Source organism: Chanodichthys erythropterus, chromosome 22 (genome assembly GCF_024489055.1).
Source record: "Chanodichthys erythropterus isolate Z2021 chromosome 22, ASM2448905v1, whole genome shotgun sequence".
Classification (NCBI taxonomy): Eukaryota; Metazoa; Chordata; class Actinopteri; order Cypriniformes; family Xenocyprididae; genus Chanodichthys; species Chanodichthys erythropterus.
The window spans coordinates 34,689,470-34,710,863 of NC_090242.1; the positions used below are offsets into that span (position 1 = coordinate 34,689,470).

Here is a 21,394-nt window from a genome sequence, read left to right on the forward strand (position 1 = left end):
CCACATTTTTGAATGGGTTTTGTTTCACAATCCTCTCCAGGGTGCGGCTATCCCTATTGCTTGTACACTTTTTTCTACCACATCTTTTCCTTCCCTTCGCCTCTCTATTAATGTGCTTGGACACAGAGCTCTGTGAACAGCCAGCCTCTTTTGCAATGACCTTTTGTGTCTTGCCCTCCTTGTGCAAGGTGTCAATGGTCAGCAGTCTTCCCCATGATTGTGTAGCCTACAGAACTAGACTGAGAGACCATTTAAAGGCCTTTGCAGGTGTTTTGAGTTAATTAGCTGATTAGAGTGTGGCACCAGGTGTCTTCAATATTGAACCTTTTCACAATATTCTAATTTTCTGAGATACTGAATTTGGGATTTTCCTCAGTTGTCAGTTATAATCATCAAAATTAAAAGAAATAAACATTTGAAATATATCAGTCTGTGTGTAATGAATGAATATAATATACAAGTTTCACCTTTTGAATGGAATTAGTGAAATAAATCAACTTTTTGATGATATTCTAATTATATGACCAGCACCAGTACTTCTACAGCACTTATTAATGTTAATTTAAACATTTACTATTACATTATTAAAATCAAAAGTTGTATTTGTCCATTTGTCTTATTGGGTGTTTACATGCATTGATTGTAATATTTGAGATCGGTTTTCCTGTTTGATGCAGCTAGTTTTGCATCAAATCTGATGCCTCAAGCCACTTTACACACTGCAAAAAATGAGGTTCTTCCTCACTATTTTTGTCTTAATCTTCAGTTCAAACATCTAAACTTTCTTAAATCAAAATACACTTACTTGAGAATCAATATGACTTGTTTTCTGTTTTCTGAGGAAAGTATCAAATGAAGTGGGTTTATGCAAATATCTGTCAATGTGGTCAGAAATATAGTATTTTTTCCTCTTTGAATAAAGTTTATTTTTTCTGACCACACTGGCAAATGTGTTTTCCTGAAAACAAGACTTTTTGCATTATAACCAGTGGTGGACGAAGTACACAAATCAAGTACTTGAGTAAAAGTACAGATACGTATATTAAAATATTACTCAAGTGAAAGTATTTAGTACTCGTTTTCAATTTAACTTGAGTGAAAGTACAAAAGTACTTGATTTTTAATGTACTTAAGTAAAAAAGTAATTGATGAATGTTTATTTTGTAATTTTATATAGGCCACTTATATAAGTTAATTTAATATTATATTATATATTTTATAATCCTATTGCTCAAAATAATTATGAATGATTATGAATTGTCAAAGATACATATGGCTAAATACATAACATTTTAAAAAATTGCAGCAAGGGGGAAGATGAATGTGCATGTGTTATTTTTATTTGTGTTGGAGTTGCACGATTCTGGATGAAATGAGAATAAAGGTTTATTTTTGTTTCTTTTTTGTTGTTGTTGTTCGTTTGTTTCAAATAGAAATCATGCTTCTCCCACGATTCTGAATAGACAATTAAACAAAATAGCCTATAATTATGTACTAGAGTACAAAATATTAATTGCTGCAGACAATTTAATTTAATTATTTAAAAAATGGGTTTGAATGAATGATTCAATGACTCACTCATAACTACTTCACTTTTATCATTAGTGGATTAAACAATGTTTTTGAACAAATCTTTTGAATGAATCATTCATTGTCAAATACATTTTAGCAGTCACTTGTCGCCTCCTAGTGCCATAACGATGTAATTGACAACCGTTATTTGAAGCACCAAGTTAGTTTTAAAATGTGATTTGATCTGTTTGAATCGAGATCGCGATCTGTAGACACATTGATGTGGACGTGTCAGTGGGCTTAAACAGATCGCCCTTTACAGCAGATTTAGTTCAAAAACAACTGAAAGTTGTGACCTAAATATGATTTTCAGTTACAATAATTAATCCTAAAATTCAACATTAGTAGGCTGACTTACTTTTCACCATCAGACATCTCAGAGGATCCCACAGTTCTTGGCTAATTTTCAGATTTGTAAATTGATTTGAACGGATCATTGAATCAGTAACTTGTTGACTCGATAACAGCTGCAATACGATCAGTCCAATTCGCGAATGAATTGTTGATGTGATTTGTGAACAGATTTAACAGGATGATTGAAAAGAATCAGTTCGTGCACGAAACGTCTCTGAGCATGTAATAATTTCTTCCATTTAAAATAATGAGTAACGACATGTTTTATGAAATCTAGTGGAGTAAAAAGTACGATCTTATGCTTTGGAATGTAGTGAAGTAAAAGTAAAAGTTGCTAAAAATAAAAAATACTGAAGTAAAGTACAGATACTTGAAAAATGTACTTAAGTATTGTAACGAAGTAAAAATACTTAGTTACTGTCCACCACTGATTATATCCTACAACATCTCAACAGAGCACTGAACACCAGAACATCTAGGCATAGGAACAGTTTCTTCCTCGTATGTTTGTAGTGGTTTGATTTGGTGATTACTTTTGCTTTGGAGTTTGGAGTGAAATTCTGTTTGTCTTTAAATCTAGATTAAAGACACGTCTCTTTAGCTAAGCGTTCACATAATGCATCTCATATCAGATCAATTGCACATGATTATCTTTGCTTAATATTATGAACAGCAGCTACGCTAATTATTCTCCATTTGCTTTTCTGTTTTACCCCAGGACACCTGTCCTGAGGTGACTAGAGAGTATCAGCTTCAGTTTGGATCCAGCCTCTTATGAACACTTCAGATGACCAACACATGTGAAGAGACGGCACCAACTCCTGCGAGGACTTCAGATGAAGAAACATCGGATCAACATGCACATTCCCAAATTTCTATATCCTAATTATTGTTAACATTTAATCATTAATCTGCTAACAGTGATTGTAAATTAAATTGCCTAAATTATTATATTGTTAGCCAACGGCATGATTATGTATGTACATTTCTGAAACCACATACATTGGACCGTCACTTCCGATAACAGAATAGTCTAAATTGTAATGTTGACATTCATTCTCTGTAAGAAGAATGCATTGAAACGATATCGATTGTGAAAAACGTTATACAAATAAATGTGAATTGAATTGTTTTATTTGTGATTGAGTGTAGAGCAATTGCCATTGCATATGATTGTTATCTTTAGCGGTTACAGTTGTTAGATTTTGCTTGTTTTGTTTCTTTGCCATTTCTGATTACACGTTGTGCAACTGTAGGATTGGAAATTGGACTTTGAGCTCTATCTCTTAAGGACTGTTTGATAGGAAACACTCGCCCTGGTGGGCCGGTCAGAACCCAGGAACTCAGTCAACCACAGTTCTTTCTTTGAGGTCTTTTTTACTGAAGCATTAGGTGTGTGGTCTGTACAAAGATAAATAATTACAATAAGTAAATAATACAGATCCAATTATTTAACAATCCTATATATTAAACAATAATTCACACAGTGTGGAATATTACGTGCAATGAATGAAATACTATAATTAGACATATTAGCATCTGAATAACCATTTAACTATAATCTTCAACTCACATTTATATTTGCAATTTCCTACAAACATCTAAAATGTGAATAACAATTTCTCTCAACAGAAGATATAACATCAGTATAATTAAAGTGATCATATAATCTGAGGACAGATGTAAATATGCACGTGCATGTACCAATCGCTAGATAAACACGCTTAATCACTTGAATTTAGTTACATTAACTTCAACACTTAATTATATGCAAGATTACAAGCTAAACTTTATCCTAAGTGTATATTAACAGTGAATCACTCACTTTATAAGATGCACGCACACATATAACACTCCAACTTGGATCGGCTTGCATTTCCTCCACACAACTTTGCTGCGTCACTTCTTAAAGGGGCAACAAGTCTTAAAGGGGCCACACACGTAAGCCGTTTATACAGCCGCCCCCAAATTGTGTGATCAATTTGACACTTGAGAAGGTTGCGTGTGAGCTACTGATGCAGCAGTGGGTGTGTTAGGCTCCTCTTTATCATCTTCCGGGATGGGGGGTAGGGCCACAAGTCGAGCTACAGGTCTAGTATAAACCTTTCCTTGAACTTCAACGTCCACTGATCTCACTTGTGAGTCTTGACTGGGGTGCAGTTGGACTACTCTTCCAATAGGCCAGTGTGCTCTGGGCTGCTGGGGGTCCATTATCATGACTACCGTCCCTTTGGTTATATTAGGGAATGTATGGTGCCATTTCTGTCTGACCTGCAAGTTTGGAAGATAATGGCGGATAAAGGAGGACCAGAAGTGGTCAGCTAGTACCTGGGAGTGTCTCCATCTACGACGACTCAAGCCTTCTTCTTTAGGGTATATGACTGCAGGCAGGGAGTTATCTAGCCGCCCCATGAGAAGAAGGTTGGGTGTTACTGGATCAGGATCAGCCACATTAGAGGACACATACCCAAGGGGTTTCGAATTAAGAATATTCTCCACTTCAATCAACACGGTCCTGAGTACTTCTTCGGATACTGTTTGGGCCCCAATAGTCGCAGATAATGCCATTTTAATGGATCTTATCTCCCTCTCCCACACTCCCCCAAAGTGTGGTGCTGCAGGAGGATTAAAATGGAATGCTATCTTCCGTGGTGCAAGTCTTTGCTGAAGATCAGGTGACATAGAATGGAATGCTTCGCAGAGTTCCCGTTCCCCACCCCGGAAATTTGTTCCTTGGTCTGATAGTAATTCTACAGGGGAACCTCTACGTGCAATAAACCTTCGAAGGGACATCAGAAAGGAATCAGTGTCCAAACTGTGCAGAAGGTCTAAGTGTACAGCCCGGGTGGTAAGACACTTGTAGAGGACACCCCACCTCTTTTCTACTCGTCGACCAATTTTCACGAGGAAGGGACCGAAACAATCCATCCCAGTTGAATGAAAGGCTGGTTTGTAAAGACGCAAGCGTGCTAAAGGAAGGTCTGCCATTTTGGGAACGGTAGGTTTGGCTCTCAGACGTTGGCATTCTATACAGGCATGCTGTAAGCTGCGGATGGCTTCTCTTCCTCTTAGAACCCAGAACTGTCTTCTTATTGCTGCAAACACCCGATCAGGGCCTGGATGGCAGAGACTTTTATCGAAATCTTGGAGGAGTAACCTGACAGCTGGATGTTTAGAATCTAGTACAATGGGATGTTTCAGGGCAGGATCTAATGTTTCAGCACGTCTTAGCCTACCGCCAACTCGGATTAGATTGGAAGCTGCATCATATTCTGGAGCTAGGGTGAGTAAGCGGCTATTATGTTGAAGAGGCTTGTCTGATTTCAGCCGTTGTAATTCCTCAGGAAAGCTTTCACTTTGAACCTTCTGGAATATGCAGATCTCTGCTGCTTGGTAAGTGTTCGCTGTAGGTTCTCCTGGCTCTCCAGCCGCCCCATGTAGCTCTTGTGCAACAGCCTTTACCAATTCTGTCCAGGTCTTGTGCTCACTGCCAAATGATACATCTACAGCTACTACTCCACAGAATGCAAATTTCTTGAGCTCAGACTTGTCAATCTCAGGGCACTCTGCAGGTTTTGCTGGCCAGCTTTCTGGTGAGAGGAGCAGGAATGGGGGCCCTTGGCTCCATCTGTTGGGCTTAGCAAGGTCTTTCAAAGTCTTTCCCCTTGTAAGGTCATCTGCTGGATTTTGACCTGAGTCCACATATCGCCAGTCAGTGAGGTTGGTAAGCTCGTGGATTTCAGCCACTCTGGTACCGACGAAAACTTTGAATTGGCAGGACTCTGACTGAATCCAGGACAGAACCGTGGTGGAGTCTGTCCAAAGAACTGTGTGGCGAAGTGGCAAAGTTAACTCTTTTCTCAGCAGGTTTGTCAACTGTGCACCAATTACAGCAGCACAGAGCTCCAAACGGGGCACTGACAGGACTCTTTTTGGTGCCACTCTCGAACGTGCCAGTACGAATGACAGATGGATCTTACCAAGATGATCTTCAGTGCGCAGATAAGCGACTGCTCCATATGAACTCTCTGAGGCGTCGCTGAACACATGAAGGTCTGTTACAGATCTGGTTTGATCCACTGAAGCTGGTACGTATGACCTTGGGAAACTGATCTTGTACAGAAACCGCAGCTCACCTTCCCATTCGTTCCAGTTCTGGACTAAAGCTTGGGGAAGTTGGGTGTCATCCCAGCTGCGCTGCTTGTTCCAAAGTTGTTGGACCAGTACTTTAGCCCTGGTGGTGAACAGGAGGATATATCCCAAGGGGTCGTACTGACTAGCTAGAACTTTGTAAATAATCCTCATGGTTGGAGCGCCATGATTTATGGGCCGGTGACGGTACGTAAGGACATCTGTAGGGCAATTCCAGCTAAGGCCTAATGTGGACTCCTGGACATCAGTCTTTTTATGGGCTAGCCAGAGTTCAAGACCTTCCGATCTGGCTTCATGTGGAAGATGGTGAATGACAGCTGGTACATTGCTGGCCCACTGTCTCAACTCAAAACCTCCCTCAGCCAGCAGACCCCTCATTTTGTCAACCAATTGCCTTGCCTCCTCTGATGACGACAAACTCTGCAACCAATTGTCGACGTAGAAACATTGTTCTATTGAGAACCTCACATCTTCGTTGGGTTGGCTATGATCCTTTACATGCTGCTGTAAGGCAAAGGTAGCACAGCAGGGGCTGCAGGTTGTCCCGAATGGCAGAACTTGCCATTCAAAGACATCAGGGGAACTCTTCTCCTTTGAGTCACGCCAGATAAACCGAAGAAGTGGTCTATCTACTGCAAGAAGGCGGACCTGATGAAACATGCCCCGAATATCAGCACTGATGGCCACTGCATGCTCACGGAATCTGAGTAAGACCCCAAGGAGTGATGAACCCAAGGTGGGGCCAGCAAGGAGGGAATCATTCAGACTGAGGCCATTGAATTGAAAAGAGCAATCAAACACCACACGATTCTTTTCATTATGGCACACCATGTGATGTGGAATAAACCAGGACTCACCATCTCTTTTCCTTTCTTCTGGACTGAGCTTTCTGATAGCTCCAGACTGAACCAATTTCAGGATTTCAGAGGAATAAGCTTCAGCTTGTTGTGGGTCTCTAGCAAGTTTTCTCTCAGTACTTCGTAGGCGTGGCATGACAGCTTCCATAGTAGCATGAAGATAGGGCATGTCAGACTTGCGTAGCAGGGGTGTCGCATAGCGGCGTATTCCATCCACCTCTACGCGGACAGTCTTAGTTTCAAGTAGCTCAATGGCCCTTTGGTCCTGCTTGGATCTTGTACATTCCCTTTCATTCTGAAATGGCAAAACATCCACTTGCCACAGCCTTTCAACATTCTTGAACAGTTCTGTGTTGCTGAGGGGAATGGAAAGGTGGAGACACTGTTTTGGCTTGAGTTTCTGCTCCAACAGGCTGGTAGGGCCCTGGAGTGTCCATCCCAGCTTTGTTCTTATTGCAGCTGGGCCTCCAGGTGGACCAAGTCTTACTGGCTCGATTGGTGAGATTATGTGAGTTTGATCTGCGCCAACAAGAACGAGAGGTTTTGCCTTCTCAAAGTACTGCAGTGGTAGTCCAACCAAGTGTTTGTATTGCTTCTGCAGCTTGGATATTGGGTAAGAGTGATCAATAAGATCAAGCTGTGGGGCAGTGAAAGCTCCAGATATGAGATACCGCTTCTTCGGACTGGAATATGGAGAAATGTAGAATGAGACTGAAGCTCCATCAAGGGTTTGCACATCATGACGGATTGTTCTCAGAGCTAAGCTTTCTTGAGTCCCTCGCAAGCCAAGCTTCTGTGCGGCCTCTGGCAGGAGCATCGTACGCTCGGATCCATCATCAAGGATTGCAAATGTGTCCAGGGTGCAATTGCCATGGTGAAGGAGAACTCTGACAACTTTGAGTAAGACTTTATTACTGCTGACTGGTTTGTTCAGGTACAATGTCTGTGTTGCTGAGCTGACTAAGCAAGCCTCTCTTTTGGATGCTTGTATGGCAGGCCTCTCATTTACCTCATGGAGGATTCGTAGATGCTTTCTCTGACAAAGTGGACATGGTTTCTTTAGTCCACAGTGGACAGCCTGATGAGCAAGGCCACAGCGCCAGCATCTCCTATTGGTTCGTATCCACTCTGAGAGCTGGTCTTTGGTAAGGGTTGGAATTTTGGGGCACTGACTGAATGGATGCTCAGAGTTCTGACAGTAAGAGCAATATACTGAGAGCCTACTCTTAGCTTTCTCATCAACCTTGGCAGGAGAATATGTACAGGTTGTCACCTCAGCATTGTTCCCAGACCTAGTCAGTACAGTGGCAGTGGTTCGGCGTGATCGTGGAACTACTCTGGGCTCTCGTTTGGCTCGGCTTTCCCCCTTTATTGTTTGATCATCGTAGCTTTGACACCAAGACTCATATTTCAGCCATTCTGACAGATCTAACAATGAGTATGTTACCCCAGGCCGTTGTAACATGTGGCGGCGAAAATCAGCCCGTCTTTCAGGTGGCAGCTTACTGAGGAGGCGTGCAACATGCGACCCACACTGCAACTCAATGCTACCTGCCTGACCTAAAGTCTTAAGCAGACCAACTAGAGACTGCACTTGAAGGGAAAACTTCTCAAAGGCTGATGGGTCATTGCGGCTTATATCAGGAGAATCAAGAATGGTAGCAATCCTTCTTAATGCTACCTGGTGGGGTTGACCAAACCGCTCATTGAGGGCCATCATGGTGTCTTGATAAGGCGTAGGGGAGTGCAAGAAGGAGTCTGCTATTAGACAAGCATCATCCAATTTCAGGTGGTCAACCAAAACTTGATATTTAAACATCTCAGTACTATCAGATGGCAAGAGATTGTCCAAGGCTATTTTTAATCGGGCAAACTCACTGGGATCATTGTTGCGGAAATAAGGAATGGTGGGGCATGGGCCCTTATAATATTTCTCTGTCAGATCCACAGATGCAATGGGAGGTGACACATAGGATGCCATTCTGTGATGCCCAGGATAAGGATGTGTGGATGAATCCCATGGGTGGTCATAAGCATGCTGAGAACTTATCAGTTGGGCAGGGTACTGGCCATACCTCCGCTGGTCATCATACTGAATTGGATGGCGGAAATCCATAGTCTTTTCCACTGTAGTGAGTCGAGGGGTAAGTGTTGGTGTGGCCCTTGTACTGCTGTAAAGCCTCTGCTGGTCATTATACGGTTTCGTAATTTCTGGCTCCTCATATGCAATGGGTGGAGGAGGCTCTGGCCAGTCTTCATCACTCACATGCGCGGCATGGTGAAACTTAACTGATGGATGATTAGACTGGGTGTTAGGAGTCGATAAAGGTCTCTGCAAACTACAAGCTCGGTCTAAAAGCTGAATCAACTCGTCTTTGGCTGTTTCAATTCTTTTAAGGTCAGCTTTAATGGCCTGCTGTGTTTCACGAAGTCTGGAATTCTCCTCTGAGATCCTTTGCAACTTTATAGAGCTTGCATCTGATCGATCACTCTGGTATCCATCACCTTCATCACGAAGGGGACGGAACTCTGCATTGGGTTCAGACAGTAGTGGTCGGTTTGGACATTGTGGTGACGACTGGCGGGAAGAGCTAGAAATGCGCTGTTGTAGAGGATTTAGGAGGTCACGATGCTCATCCCTGACAGTCAGCCTCGAAGGGGGAGAAAACACAGGTAAACTGTGTGCTCTTTTAGGCTTTGCAGCTGACGCTCCAATGTGTGATGAAGAGTAATCGTCATCAGATGACTCCACTGCTTGCTGTCTCGTATTAACTGGTGAGGATGATTTATGAAGGCTTGGAATATCCACCTCATAATCTTGTAAATAAGCTGGACGGCGCTTTGGGCGAACTGAAGGGTTTACTGGTGCAGAACTGGCTGACATCTTAATCCAGGGAAGTGACAATCCGGCTCGAAGGACCAAATGTAGGATTGGAAATTGGACTTTGAGCTCTATCTCTTAAGGACTGTTTGATAGGAAACACTCGCCCTGGTGGGCCGGTCAGAACCCAGGAACTCAGTCAACCACAGTTCTTTCTTTGAGGTCTTTTTTACTGAAGCATTAGGTGTGTGGTCTGTACAAAGATAAATAATTACAATAAGTAAATAATACAGATCCAATTATTTAACAATCCTATATATTAAACAGTAATTCACACAGTGTGGAATATTACGTGCAATGAATGAAATACTATAATTAGACATATTAGCATCTGAATAACCATTTAACTATAATCTTCAACTCACATTTATATTTGCAATTTCCTACAAACATCTAAAATGTGAATAACAATTTCTCTCAACAGAAGATATAACATCAGTATAATTAAAGTGATCATATAATCTGAGGACAGATGTAAATATGCACGTGCATGTACCAATCGCTAGATAAACACGCTTAATCACTTGAATTTAGTTACATTAACTTCAACACTTAATTATATGCAAGATTACAAGCTAAACTTTATCCTAAGTGTATATTAACAGTGAATCACTCACTTTATAAGATGCACGCACACATATAACACTCCAACTTGGATCGGCTTGCATTTCCTCCACACAACTTTGCTGCGTCACTTCTTAAAGGGGCAACAAGTCTTAAAGGGGCCACACACGTAAGCCGTTTATACAGCAACTTTTGAATGTTTTCTAATAAACTGATTTGCAATAAACACACTGTGCTCTCTTGAGTTCTCCTCATCTCTTGCGAGACGATGGGGTTACAAATCATTTTTTAGGTATTTTACCAAGAAAAACAGTTTTCAAGGACACTGACGGTTAAAAGTATATTTTATTGGATCAGTGTTTGTATTTTTGTGTGTTCATGTACAGGTCATTGATGTGCTCTCGGTGCTCCTGGCTGCTCAGGACATCACAATATTGATAAAGCGTAAATGTAGTCTGAAGATGTTTTGATCGGCTCAAAAAAATATCAGAAAAAAAGAATCCTTAGAGCGGTTTTACTGACCCCGGTGTTGGTTTTAGTTTAGAAACCAAACAATTCATTTAAAGTGACTTTACTTGTTAATATTTTCTTGTTTCTTGACTATTCTTGTGTAAGACTGCCCTTTTGTAACTTCTTTTCGTTATGTTATCTGCACATCATGGACACACCTAGACAAAACCAGAACTAGGCTTTATACACTCACACAAACAGGAACTAAAGACACGAATGCATTCGAACATCTGCCCTCTCTTACTAGTTATTATATTTCTTAATATGCCATATATGGTATTGGTTGATCTTTGAGTACTACGATTGGACGGCCTGGACATCGTGGATGATTTTGCTCAATCTTGTGTATAAATATGAGGCTTCTTCCTTGAGAATGTTATGGTACACCGTCTCTGTGTCTGCTTGATCAGCTGATGATTGATATCTTTGAGGCTGCAGATAGTCTACCTGAAAATTAATCTAACAATCAGTATTTTTTATCGATCAGGTCAGTGCTGTAGCAATGCGTCGCCTCCTTTCCATGCTTTTACTGCTAGCCATTATCGGTCTTTGTCAGGTGACGTCACACTCGTGAAAACCGAAGTGCATTATGGGTGTCGTCGCCATTTCTGAGGTATCCAAACAATCTCTGTATCAGTGCAGAGTTGTTTCTTCTTTGGCTACTTTTCATTGTAAAAATGGCACACTTTTGTTGTGTGAAAAGCTGCAATAATATGTCCCACGATAGAAAATGTCAAAAACTTTACTACGAGATTAGATTTAGTCGGTTTCCTACTTGAAAAAAGGCTGTACGGAGAGTATGTAACGTTAGAGGCAATAACAGAGGCGCCGGATCGCACGGGTTGCCGCGGTGAGACGCAAAACATCACTTTCGTCAAGATATCTCCATTCAAGTATGTTTGCTTTCTACATTTCACAAAGGTAAGTTAGAGGTTTCTGTTTTCTAAAGTAGAAAACGTTATAGCAACGCATTGTTTTGGATTGTATGTGCTATGAAACAAGTCAATTTAAACTGAATCCCTTTACTTGAATATGTCTACATTTTATTTTTCTTAATTTTGCTACAGCATTTTTATACTTAAGGTACGACATTTTTGCTCTGTATCTATATACTGATTCTAATTTTCTGACTACTTTTTACAGCTGTGGTCTGTGGACCTTTTCATTTCATTGCAGATCAGCCTGCTTAAAGATTATGGAGACTGACCCCAACTGGACACCATCCCTCCCTACATTAAGGCCACATCAGCATTAAACACAGGCTGTGTCTCAATCAGCTCCCTAGTTCATTAGTTAGGGCACTGATCAGGACGGTCTCAGTCACAAAATTTGTATACACAATATACTGATTCAAGAGCTCAGAGCTGATTGAGATGCACACACAGACACTAAGGAAAAACAATCCAGTCAGCTACTTGGGTAAAGTTGGTTTTATATTTGCACATTCAGACTTCTGATAAATTCAGACTTTCCAATAAATATGCAATAAATTAATGTTTGCGAATTTTAAGCAGCGACATGATATTGACGACCAACGATTGTCAACTTATAACATTTTTCACAGTCGATCAAAATAGGCAAGTATTGTTTAATGGCATATTTACTTGTGAATGTCCACTGAATGTCCAATGTAGTGTGATTAACAAGGCTATTGAATACGGATGTGCGAATATAAAACCAACTTTACCCAAGTCAGTCAGCTGACACTATGGTCCATCAGGCTGGAGAAAGTGATCATCTTCACACTGAGAAGATGCAGGAGGCTGGAGGAGATGGTGATCTGCATGTGCAGAAGTAAACCGACTTGATATGTACAGGATGTCTGATGTTTGTTTTGGAGATGATGTTAATGTACTATACGGGTCTGCCAAACCTGGGAACCTTTATGGCGTTACAATTTTTTTTTTTTTTTTTTTGTGCCTCTGATTCCAGACGCAACAAATACAAATTTCAAATGCTTCTGTGAACCTTAATATACCTCAGATTTGGTCTGCCTGCACAACACTTCTAATGTTTCCCCTGAGACGGTATACAGAACATTCAATGAAACTGTGTCATATCTATGCAAACCTGAAGCTTTCAGCTGTATGGGCATACAGAGATGATTTGCACAGAAATATGTCTCCTTTGTTTAAATACAGAGTAGCAGAGATTACTGACTGTTTTGAGATTTTCACAGAGAAACCATCCAATCAGCGCATGTTTGAATCTTTTGTAGAATTGTAGTGTAAAAATGTGCTGATGCTTTATCCAGTCTTGCATGAACAATAAAGCATGTATAATTAAATTTTTCAGGGTGATTTGTAGATTTATGTTATATGCACTTATAGTATTAACAGGATAATTAATAATATACACAATCTGTAAATCAGATATTTAACTTGCATGACATATCTTTGTTTTTATTATTATTAAGGCCTTTGGACAAAAAAAAGAAAAAGAAAAAAAAAAGACTCATAATGTCATTGACCCAGACAACACAGAGGTAGGTCTAAAAGGTATACTATATCAGAATGTACTGTAATAAAATACACTATTAAATTCTACATACATCTCTGATGATGCCTTGTTTATTGGAACAATGTTTATTGTGTTATACATTGGTTTATGTACTTAATGCAATAAAGGAAAAAAAATGCATGAAAAAAAGGGTAGTATTAGTTCAAAATTCTTCCTGATAATACTAAACCATCCTTAATCATGCACTTGTTATATAGTTAACACGACATCATTATCGTTACTATACTGTGTTATCGCAGTCCTTCCTTCAGAACATAAATAAATCCTGCACCCATTAGTGAAATATCTGTGATCTTCGAGGGATTGATAGTTTTTAAATTGTTCACTATGCGTTTATGCCATAAACAAGACAGTTAACAATATTTAAGTATGATGATTTAGGTAGCAATGCGGGGTCAGTAGCACTCCAACTTACTGCAGTCAGCTCGTACAGATCTATGTTATGAATGGATGAAAAATTCTCCAAATAACGGTCCCTGGCATCTTTGGTGAGTTTATCGCGATATGAAATTTTAACTTTGTTCTTGTGCTTCTTCATATTTGCGAGTTATTTGCTTGTTATCTCAACTCGTGTAATCTCTTTCATTCTCACAGTCAGCAGGGATACCACAAATATGGCGCCGCGGTGACGTCACACACAACAAAATCACGTGTCTGACAAAGACCGATTGGGCAGCATGTGAGCGCTCGGTCCACAGTAAGACCATATGAGCGGAGCACAGACAGAAGTTACAAATCAGTGTTATCAGTGTTGTCCGTGTCTAACGGAATGTCCTGGGGGTCGTGGGGGGTTCGGGACATGTGTCCAAATGGAATGTATGCCGCAGGATTCAGTCTGAGGGTAAGTTGGGCATTGACTTTATTTTGCTAATACACTGGTGGATTAGTGCTTCAAAGCCTCAAAGGTTCAAAACTGTTAATTTGCTGTTAGTCATTTAATCTCCAGGGAACTGCACCTGTTTAAGATTTTTTTAAGGGTCTGTATAATACTAAAGAACATAAAGATAAATGTTACTATGGGTTGGGTTAGCGTCAGTTCTTTTAAATCGATGATTGTTTTTAATGTTGTTGTTTTAAGGTGGAAGAACCTTCTTATGTTATGAATGATGATACATCACTCAATGGGATTCGTCTTCACTGTGACTATCCATCCAAAGGCTCACATGAGTTCTATGCCACAGTTGAGTCCGACGTAGGAAAGTAATGGGCTCAGATACCTAATTCTTACATTAAGTGTTTATTCTACATAAATAAATGGAGGATTTTCTTGAAAATAATAATCAATTTGATCAAGAAACCTCTTTGTCTTTTCTTCAGCTGGGGAAAGTGGACAAACATCAAGTGGTGTCCTTCTGGATTCTTAAAAGCTTTCCAGCTGAGAGTCGAACCTTCCCAAGGAATTGGTGATGATACGGCCGCAAACAACATCAGGTGAATGCAGGGCCGCGGGAAGTAATTTTGAACAGGGGGTGCTGTGAATTTTTTTTTTTTTTTTTTTTGACAAAAAACCTATGAGCCTATAGGCCTATTTAAAATACATTTTAAAAATAAATACATTGAGATTTACTACTTTATTGTCATATACACTTCAGTGCACAGCCAGCCAGGGTCTGAAACACACAGACATCAGTTCTCAGATATGCGCAATGCACTATTAATCCGAAGCAGAAGCAGAATCAGAAATAATAGTTTAATAATCGAAAGAAAACTAAATAATTACTTTCATTACAATTTCAGATAGCCTATACATACATGCAACTTATTTAGATACAACAAATAATATTACAACAAAATATAATATTAATCAAACTTCACAATAACGCTAAAACAATGCAATCGATTTGGTCAGATGGCTTGAGTCACTGCACGTTTATGTCACACGCAACTCTATTAACTCCAAAATCTTTTTACGCACACCACAAGGAAATAATCTCTGACTATTTAAGCAATTTGTTTATTGAACAGTTCTCCACATCCATTACGCAAAGAACACACGCACAGTAGCCTATAAAGCTTTCTGTCTCCATCTCCAACCTTTTTACACAAACCACAAGGAAATAATCTCCGACTATTTAAACGTTATTTAACAGTTCTCCACAACCATTACGCAAAGAACACACAAACGAAATAATACTCTCCATCTCCATCCCCACCACCTTACAAAAATACTATAGTGTACTACTTACAATTGCTTGGCTAGTCAAAGCTGATCCCACACTTGTTGCCAAAAAAATAAATGTTACAAGCGCGGCAGCACCATGCTCTTACCTGAGCTACATGCAAAAAAAATCCAAAATTGGTTTCTGTGACATATTTTCTCCTCGTTTCTGTCATTAAACTATGCAAATTTACTAGTTAGCTGCTGCCAAAGATGTATTCTGCATGGAACGAGCGGGACCTCTTTACTCGGCGACCAAACCTGCCTGCCTGACGTTGACAACGTAACTTCCGAACCTGTGTTGATTAGGCCTCAAAATATGAAATTAAAATCCAAAATATACGTAATAGCCTACGTGTGTCAAAATCATTTTCTAAAATATTCATAAGTAATTTATAAATTGTGCAAAATATTTTAATAGGCCTACATTTTTTTTTTAAATCTCCCTCTCATCACTAGGGGGTGCTGCAGCACCCCCACTTCCCGCGGCCATGGGTGAATGTGCTGCTGTAAATCATCCTGGATTTATTTTGCTATTTAAAGACTGTATTCCCTCATCAAGAAGTTCAATTAATATCACACTCAGTCGTGCTGCTGATCGTAGTTGTGATTAGGCCATAGGCTGCAGGTGATCATGTGACTGACATTCAATCCAACAGCACAATAACATTTCTTATAATATTGTCACATTTAAATTTTCTCCAGGTTCAGCTGCAGTCAAGGTTCTTTCCTTCAGGGTGACGGCACAGGCTGGGGTGACTGGGGCAAATGGAGCTCAACATGTGGTGGAACAGGAATCTGCGGCATCAAGACGCGGGTAGAAGAGCCACAGGGAAGAGGAGATGACACCGCTCTCAATGACGTGCAAATGTACTGCTGTGAATGAGGTGAAGTGATCACAATCTAAACCTCAGACTGACACATACTGCAGATCAACTCAATCTGTTTGTTCTTTCAGGTGTAGGAGGATGACAACAAGAACAGCAAGAAGACCAAATGGATTATAATAATTGATCATAATACTAATATCACTGATATCATACTGTCAATGATGTTACCCTAAACCTTTTTACCTTTCTGAGGGCATAATTATATGCCCAACCTCATTTTAATATCTAGAAATAAACATCATCTTACATTATTGAATGCCAACTGATTTTTGAGGGATATTAATCTCAAAATAATGCCTGATTTAAATCATTATTTGAGTGTTTCTTTACTTGTTCTTTGTTTATGTCATTCTCCACATCATGATTATGACTGATTAATAAAAAAATAATGTGCCCATTTCCAAAAGATTTATTCCTCTAGACACTGAAGAATAAGTAATGTCATTACAATTTATATTTGAAAACACTTTACAGTAAGGTTTTATTTGTTAACACCAGTTAACTACATTAGTTCACATGGACTAAAAAAATAACAATATTTGTACAGCACTTATTAATGTTAATTTCAACATTTACTAATACATTATTAAACTAACATGAACATTTGTTCACAACTGTAGAGTGGGGATTTATACTTCGCTTTAAGGACAAATAGGGATGCAAAAAAAAAAAATTATATATATATATATATATATATATATATATATATATATATATATATATATATATATATATAAAATCTCATGATGACAAAAAATGTGAATGCTGAAACAATGTTGAAATTTCACCATGTCAAACATGCTGAGGGTTTAATGATGTACTTGCACCTCCTTCAGGATCTTTTTAGACTCAACAGTCAAAATTACTCTTAACATAAAAGAACAGTTTAGCCTTCAGGTTACTTTTGTGTGCATTAGTATGCTAGATGTTTTAAGTCATTAATGTAAACCTATTATCTCTTTAATTACAAATTATTAATATGAATGTGATTCTGTCACCATTTTATCTAATATTTAGCATTTATTCTCCATCTTAAAAGTTATTGTTTGAGACAGAAATCAGTTTTACTGTAGGAAATTCTAATCAACTGTACTTTTTTCAAATTACTAACTGGACAAGAAATCTGAAAATTTATTGGTTGAATGTGGCATTTGCATTTAGCGAACAAACAAATCCAAATTGACAAAACAAAATCTGAAAAGCATCATGTTGCCATGAATTTGCCATTTTTTTTCTCATCAATTAATTTTTTATAATGTGGGAACGTTTTAGTTTTGTCACATTGTGACATTCCACTCACTTCAGTAGCGGACATGGTATAAAAATGACTAATTTATATCAATTAATTTAGCAGACAATATGCAAAATGTACAAACACAAGCAATTTATTCATAAATTGGTGATAATATTAAAGCGCTCCAATGTGAGTTACAAAATTTGTACAGAGATGAAACTGCAAGCAATAGAGCCTCTAATTGTTTTAATTTCTGATTTTTTTTTCTTCTGTGAAACACAAAATGAGATGTTATGCAGAATGTTCACGCTGCACTTTTACACATAATAAAAGTTTTTAAATCGCTTTGCTAAAAAAAAAGACAAAAGAGCACCATAAAAGTAAACTGAAACTACAAAACGCAATCAATTGGAGTTTGTTTGGCGTTATTAATGAAAAAGACCATTGGTTCTTGTATGTCATGTGACCAGTCAATCACAACATGTTAAGTTTAAATATATGCAACATTAGAATTTTCCTGAAAACACTTGTGGACGACATGAACGAGAGGAAGGCCAGAGCAGAGGATGATGGGACAGATTGTACACACACACCAGCAGCTAATATCACAAACGGTGCCAGAATCAAGAAGCACTTATGAATCAGAGATCAAAGACTGTTATTATCCTACAGATACAGAGACGCTTCATGGATCAAATTTGCTTAAAGTTTTAATTCCTGCTTCATGGCACCTATTTTTCATGAAAACGTCATGAAAGAGAAAAAGTGTAAATAAATGATCAAGCAAAGTTGTTTCAAAGGGCACATGCTTTTATTAGCAATGAGCAACATTCAGCTAGATCAGTGTTTGTTTAAAGTTCATGTTTAGGTCATTGACTTGCACAATCATTTAGTTTTGTCTTGATCGCTGACTGGAACAATAATATGGTTAAACACTGATTCTTTTGCTAACTGAATGTGATCTGTGAGTATTTATTTCTTCCCAACCCTGTGACTTAAATTGTGTGAAAATACATTTATGACATTTAACGGGTTAGTTCACCCAAAAGTTAGATTTCTGTCATTAATTACTCACCCTCATGTCGTTCCACACCCGTAAGACCTTTGTTCATGTTTGGAACACAAATTAAGATATTTTTGACGAAATCCGAGGGTATCTGAATCACACACAGGCAGGAACGTCATTGCATCCTTTGAGGTCCAGAAAGTTGTTAAAACAGTCAACGTGATAAAAAAATATCGCCGTTAATCTATTCTCAAAGTTGGGTTGTGAGCTGGGTCTATTCTATGCAAGTTATGATGACTTTCACCTTGATATTTTAGCGCGAATGTATACCTAGCCGAACTGACCCTTCTCAAAGACCCACCCGCCCCCCTTAGTTACTGTTGCTTTGGTCGACAATCCGTGGTGCTGTCAGGCCCGTCACGTCACACAGTGATAAATGCATCACGGAGCAGAGGACACTGACAAGACAAAGCAGGTAACTTATGATATTTAACAAAGTCCCAGCTTTAAAACTGTGTAGTTTTTTAAGAAATTCAAACAATAAAACCCGTTTTCTTTAATGTGTCGTGACCATGGTCGTGACAGATCGCTGTAGCGCCTCAGCTCAAGAGGCTCGTAAACTGATCATCTCTTACTACGAGTCCATTTATAACATCAAATAAACATGAATGAACATGAGAATCAGTGTTGTTTCAAACGCGAAAAGATGTCAATATACAAAATATAATATACAAAAGTTTAACTCCACCGAGGTTAATCTTCTAACTCCTATCTGCTTTGTCGGACAAAATGGTGGATTACCTTTAGTCCTTTGCTGCGTCCCAATTCGCCTACTTATAGTACGCCCTAAAATATGTACTCTTTCTGTGAACAAAAAGTACTTACTTTTGAGTGTGCAGCAAAAGAGTAGACAAGCTTTGGGACATATATCACGTCATACAATTGCGTCTTTGCTCTCTGTCGCATCCAGTCACCGTAAACTTCCCTGTCAATCATCTTACATCCTCCACATTTCATTTAGCTAATTTCCTACGGTATCGGAGAGAAATGCAGCACGTTGATCTGCAGTCGCGAGTCTTTCATGTGGAGAACTCTCCTCATATTAATGCATAAAGATGCATTTAAAACTTAATGGCCAATCAGATCTTTATAAAAGTCCACATTGGTATTTGCAGATGAAAAATAACACATATAACATTAAATAAATATTTTCTATCAGTTTGAACTGATTATTAGTCACTCAAACAGCCTCTCGGCCTCTATCGTGCATATTCGTCATGTTTTGTAGTTTTTAACACTTCTTACCATAGACTGTAAAAAAAGATGGACGACGCGACGTCGCTTCCTTCCATCGTATTGAACTGAAGCCAAAATGGGCTGATGAATGGGCGCTGACACGTTACGCAATACGTCAAAAAAAAAAAAAAGTTTGGAGCCTGGGCATGCGCAGAAGGAATCGTCAGTTGAGCCGGAGGCGGAGTCGCGATATCAAACTTCCGCCCAGACGACTGCGTCATCATTCATGTATTTTAAATAGACTATAAAAATTATACACAATTTAAAAGTCTACCTATAAAATAATAGGCTATTCTGTTTCTAGAGCAATAATATTTTTGAAACAGCAAATTCAGTAGATAAAATCAATATAATATGCCACTAGAAACAACTCTAAATCTTCAGAAACGGTCCTGCCATTTTAAATCAAGTTCAACTAACGTTACAGGAGATCGATTGCTGTAATTAGAGTAAGCTATCATTAGTTTTGTCCTGCTAATTATTATTTTATACCCATAAAAATAATAAGTAACTGCCAGATAACGATCACCTGCTTTTTCCCGACATGGTTAACATTAGGTGTGTTATCTTAACTAATAACATTTAATAATTAGCTTATAACACCCATATTTAATGTTACAGAAAAAAGGTTCAGTGATCCGTCAGATCCTGTAGGTCGGTTAGTACAGTTTACTGCTGAACAACTCATTTTGTTGGTGTTAATGACAAAGAAATCGAAAATTAACAGTTAGTTAATACATCTTCAATCTCCCCTCGAAGCTCCGACAGTCCTCAGACAACCTGTCAATCAACTTCGAATCAATGACGACACGCCCCGTTTTTATAGAATCAAATTGCTAGCTAAAATCTAAATCATCACAAAAACGAACAATTGAATATATATCAGTGTGATAACAACTACCTTAAATGACCAAAACCATCTTTCAGAAAGTTTTATTTGAAGCAGAATTTATTTTTAAGTTTTCACTGAAGTCTCATTCGACTGCATTGAGAGGGCGGGGTTTATGACCTGTACTGCATCCAGCCTCCAGGGGGCGATCAAAGAGCCCGTGGCTTCACTTTTCAGAACGTATGAGACACACCCGCTTCTTACTCGTGTTTGTAGTTCTGAACTGAATCCTCGTACAACGTGCAATGGGTTGTGGGCAATATTAGCCTTTATTAGTGTGCACGGATCCACACTTCGAAAATCTACCGGAAATAGTAGACCATCCGGGGACTTTTGGCATACTCTTTTTAACATACTATGCTTTGGCACACACTTATTTTAATCTCACATACTATTTAGGATGGATAGTATGGACATTGGGACGCAGGGACAATTTGGATATCTCACATATAGCAGTCTTCGGCAGAATTCAAATGAGCCATTTTAATCTAGATTAATCTAAATTAATTCC

At 38.9% G+C, this 21,394-nt stretch overlaps 1 protein-coding gene across 2 annotated transcripts in view; it reads left to right on the forward strand.

Annotated features, from left to right (window-relative positions):
• Positions 1–11,216: 11,216 nt before the first annotated feature.
• The window catches only part of LOC137013017 (vitelline membrane outer layer protein 1-like), a 46,874-nt gene continuing 36,696 nt past the window's right edge, over positions 11,217–21,394 (forward strand). The window contains exons 1-6 of one of the 2 annotated variants that reach the window (XM_067376579.1): positions 11,235–11,431; positions 14,078–14,251; positions 14,489–14,610; positions 14,728–14,841; positions 16,274–16,455; positions 16,527–16,900. In XM_067376579.1, coding sequence (XP_067232680.1) covers positions 11,393–11,431; positions 14,078–14,251; positions 14,489–14,610; positions 14,728–14,841; positions 16,274–16,454 — 630 coding nt within the window. In that variant the 5' untranslated portion in view covers positions 11,235–11,392 and the 3' untranslated portion in view covers position 16,455; positions 16,527–16,900. Of the gene's footprint in view, positions 11,432–14,077; positions 14,252–14,488; positions 14,611–14,727; positions 14,842–16,273; positions 16,456–16,526; positions 16,901–21,394 lie in introns of those variants that run through there. The other variant, XM_067376580.1, reaches the window with a different exon arrangement.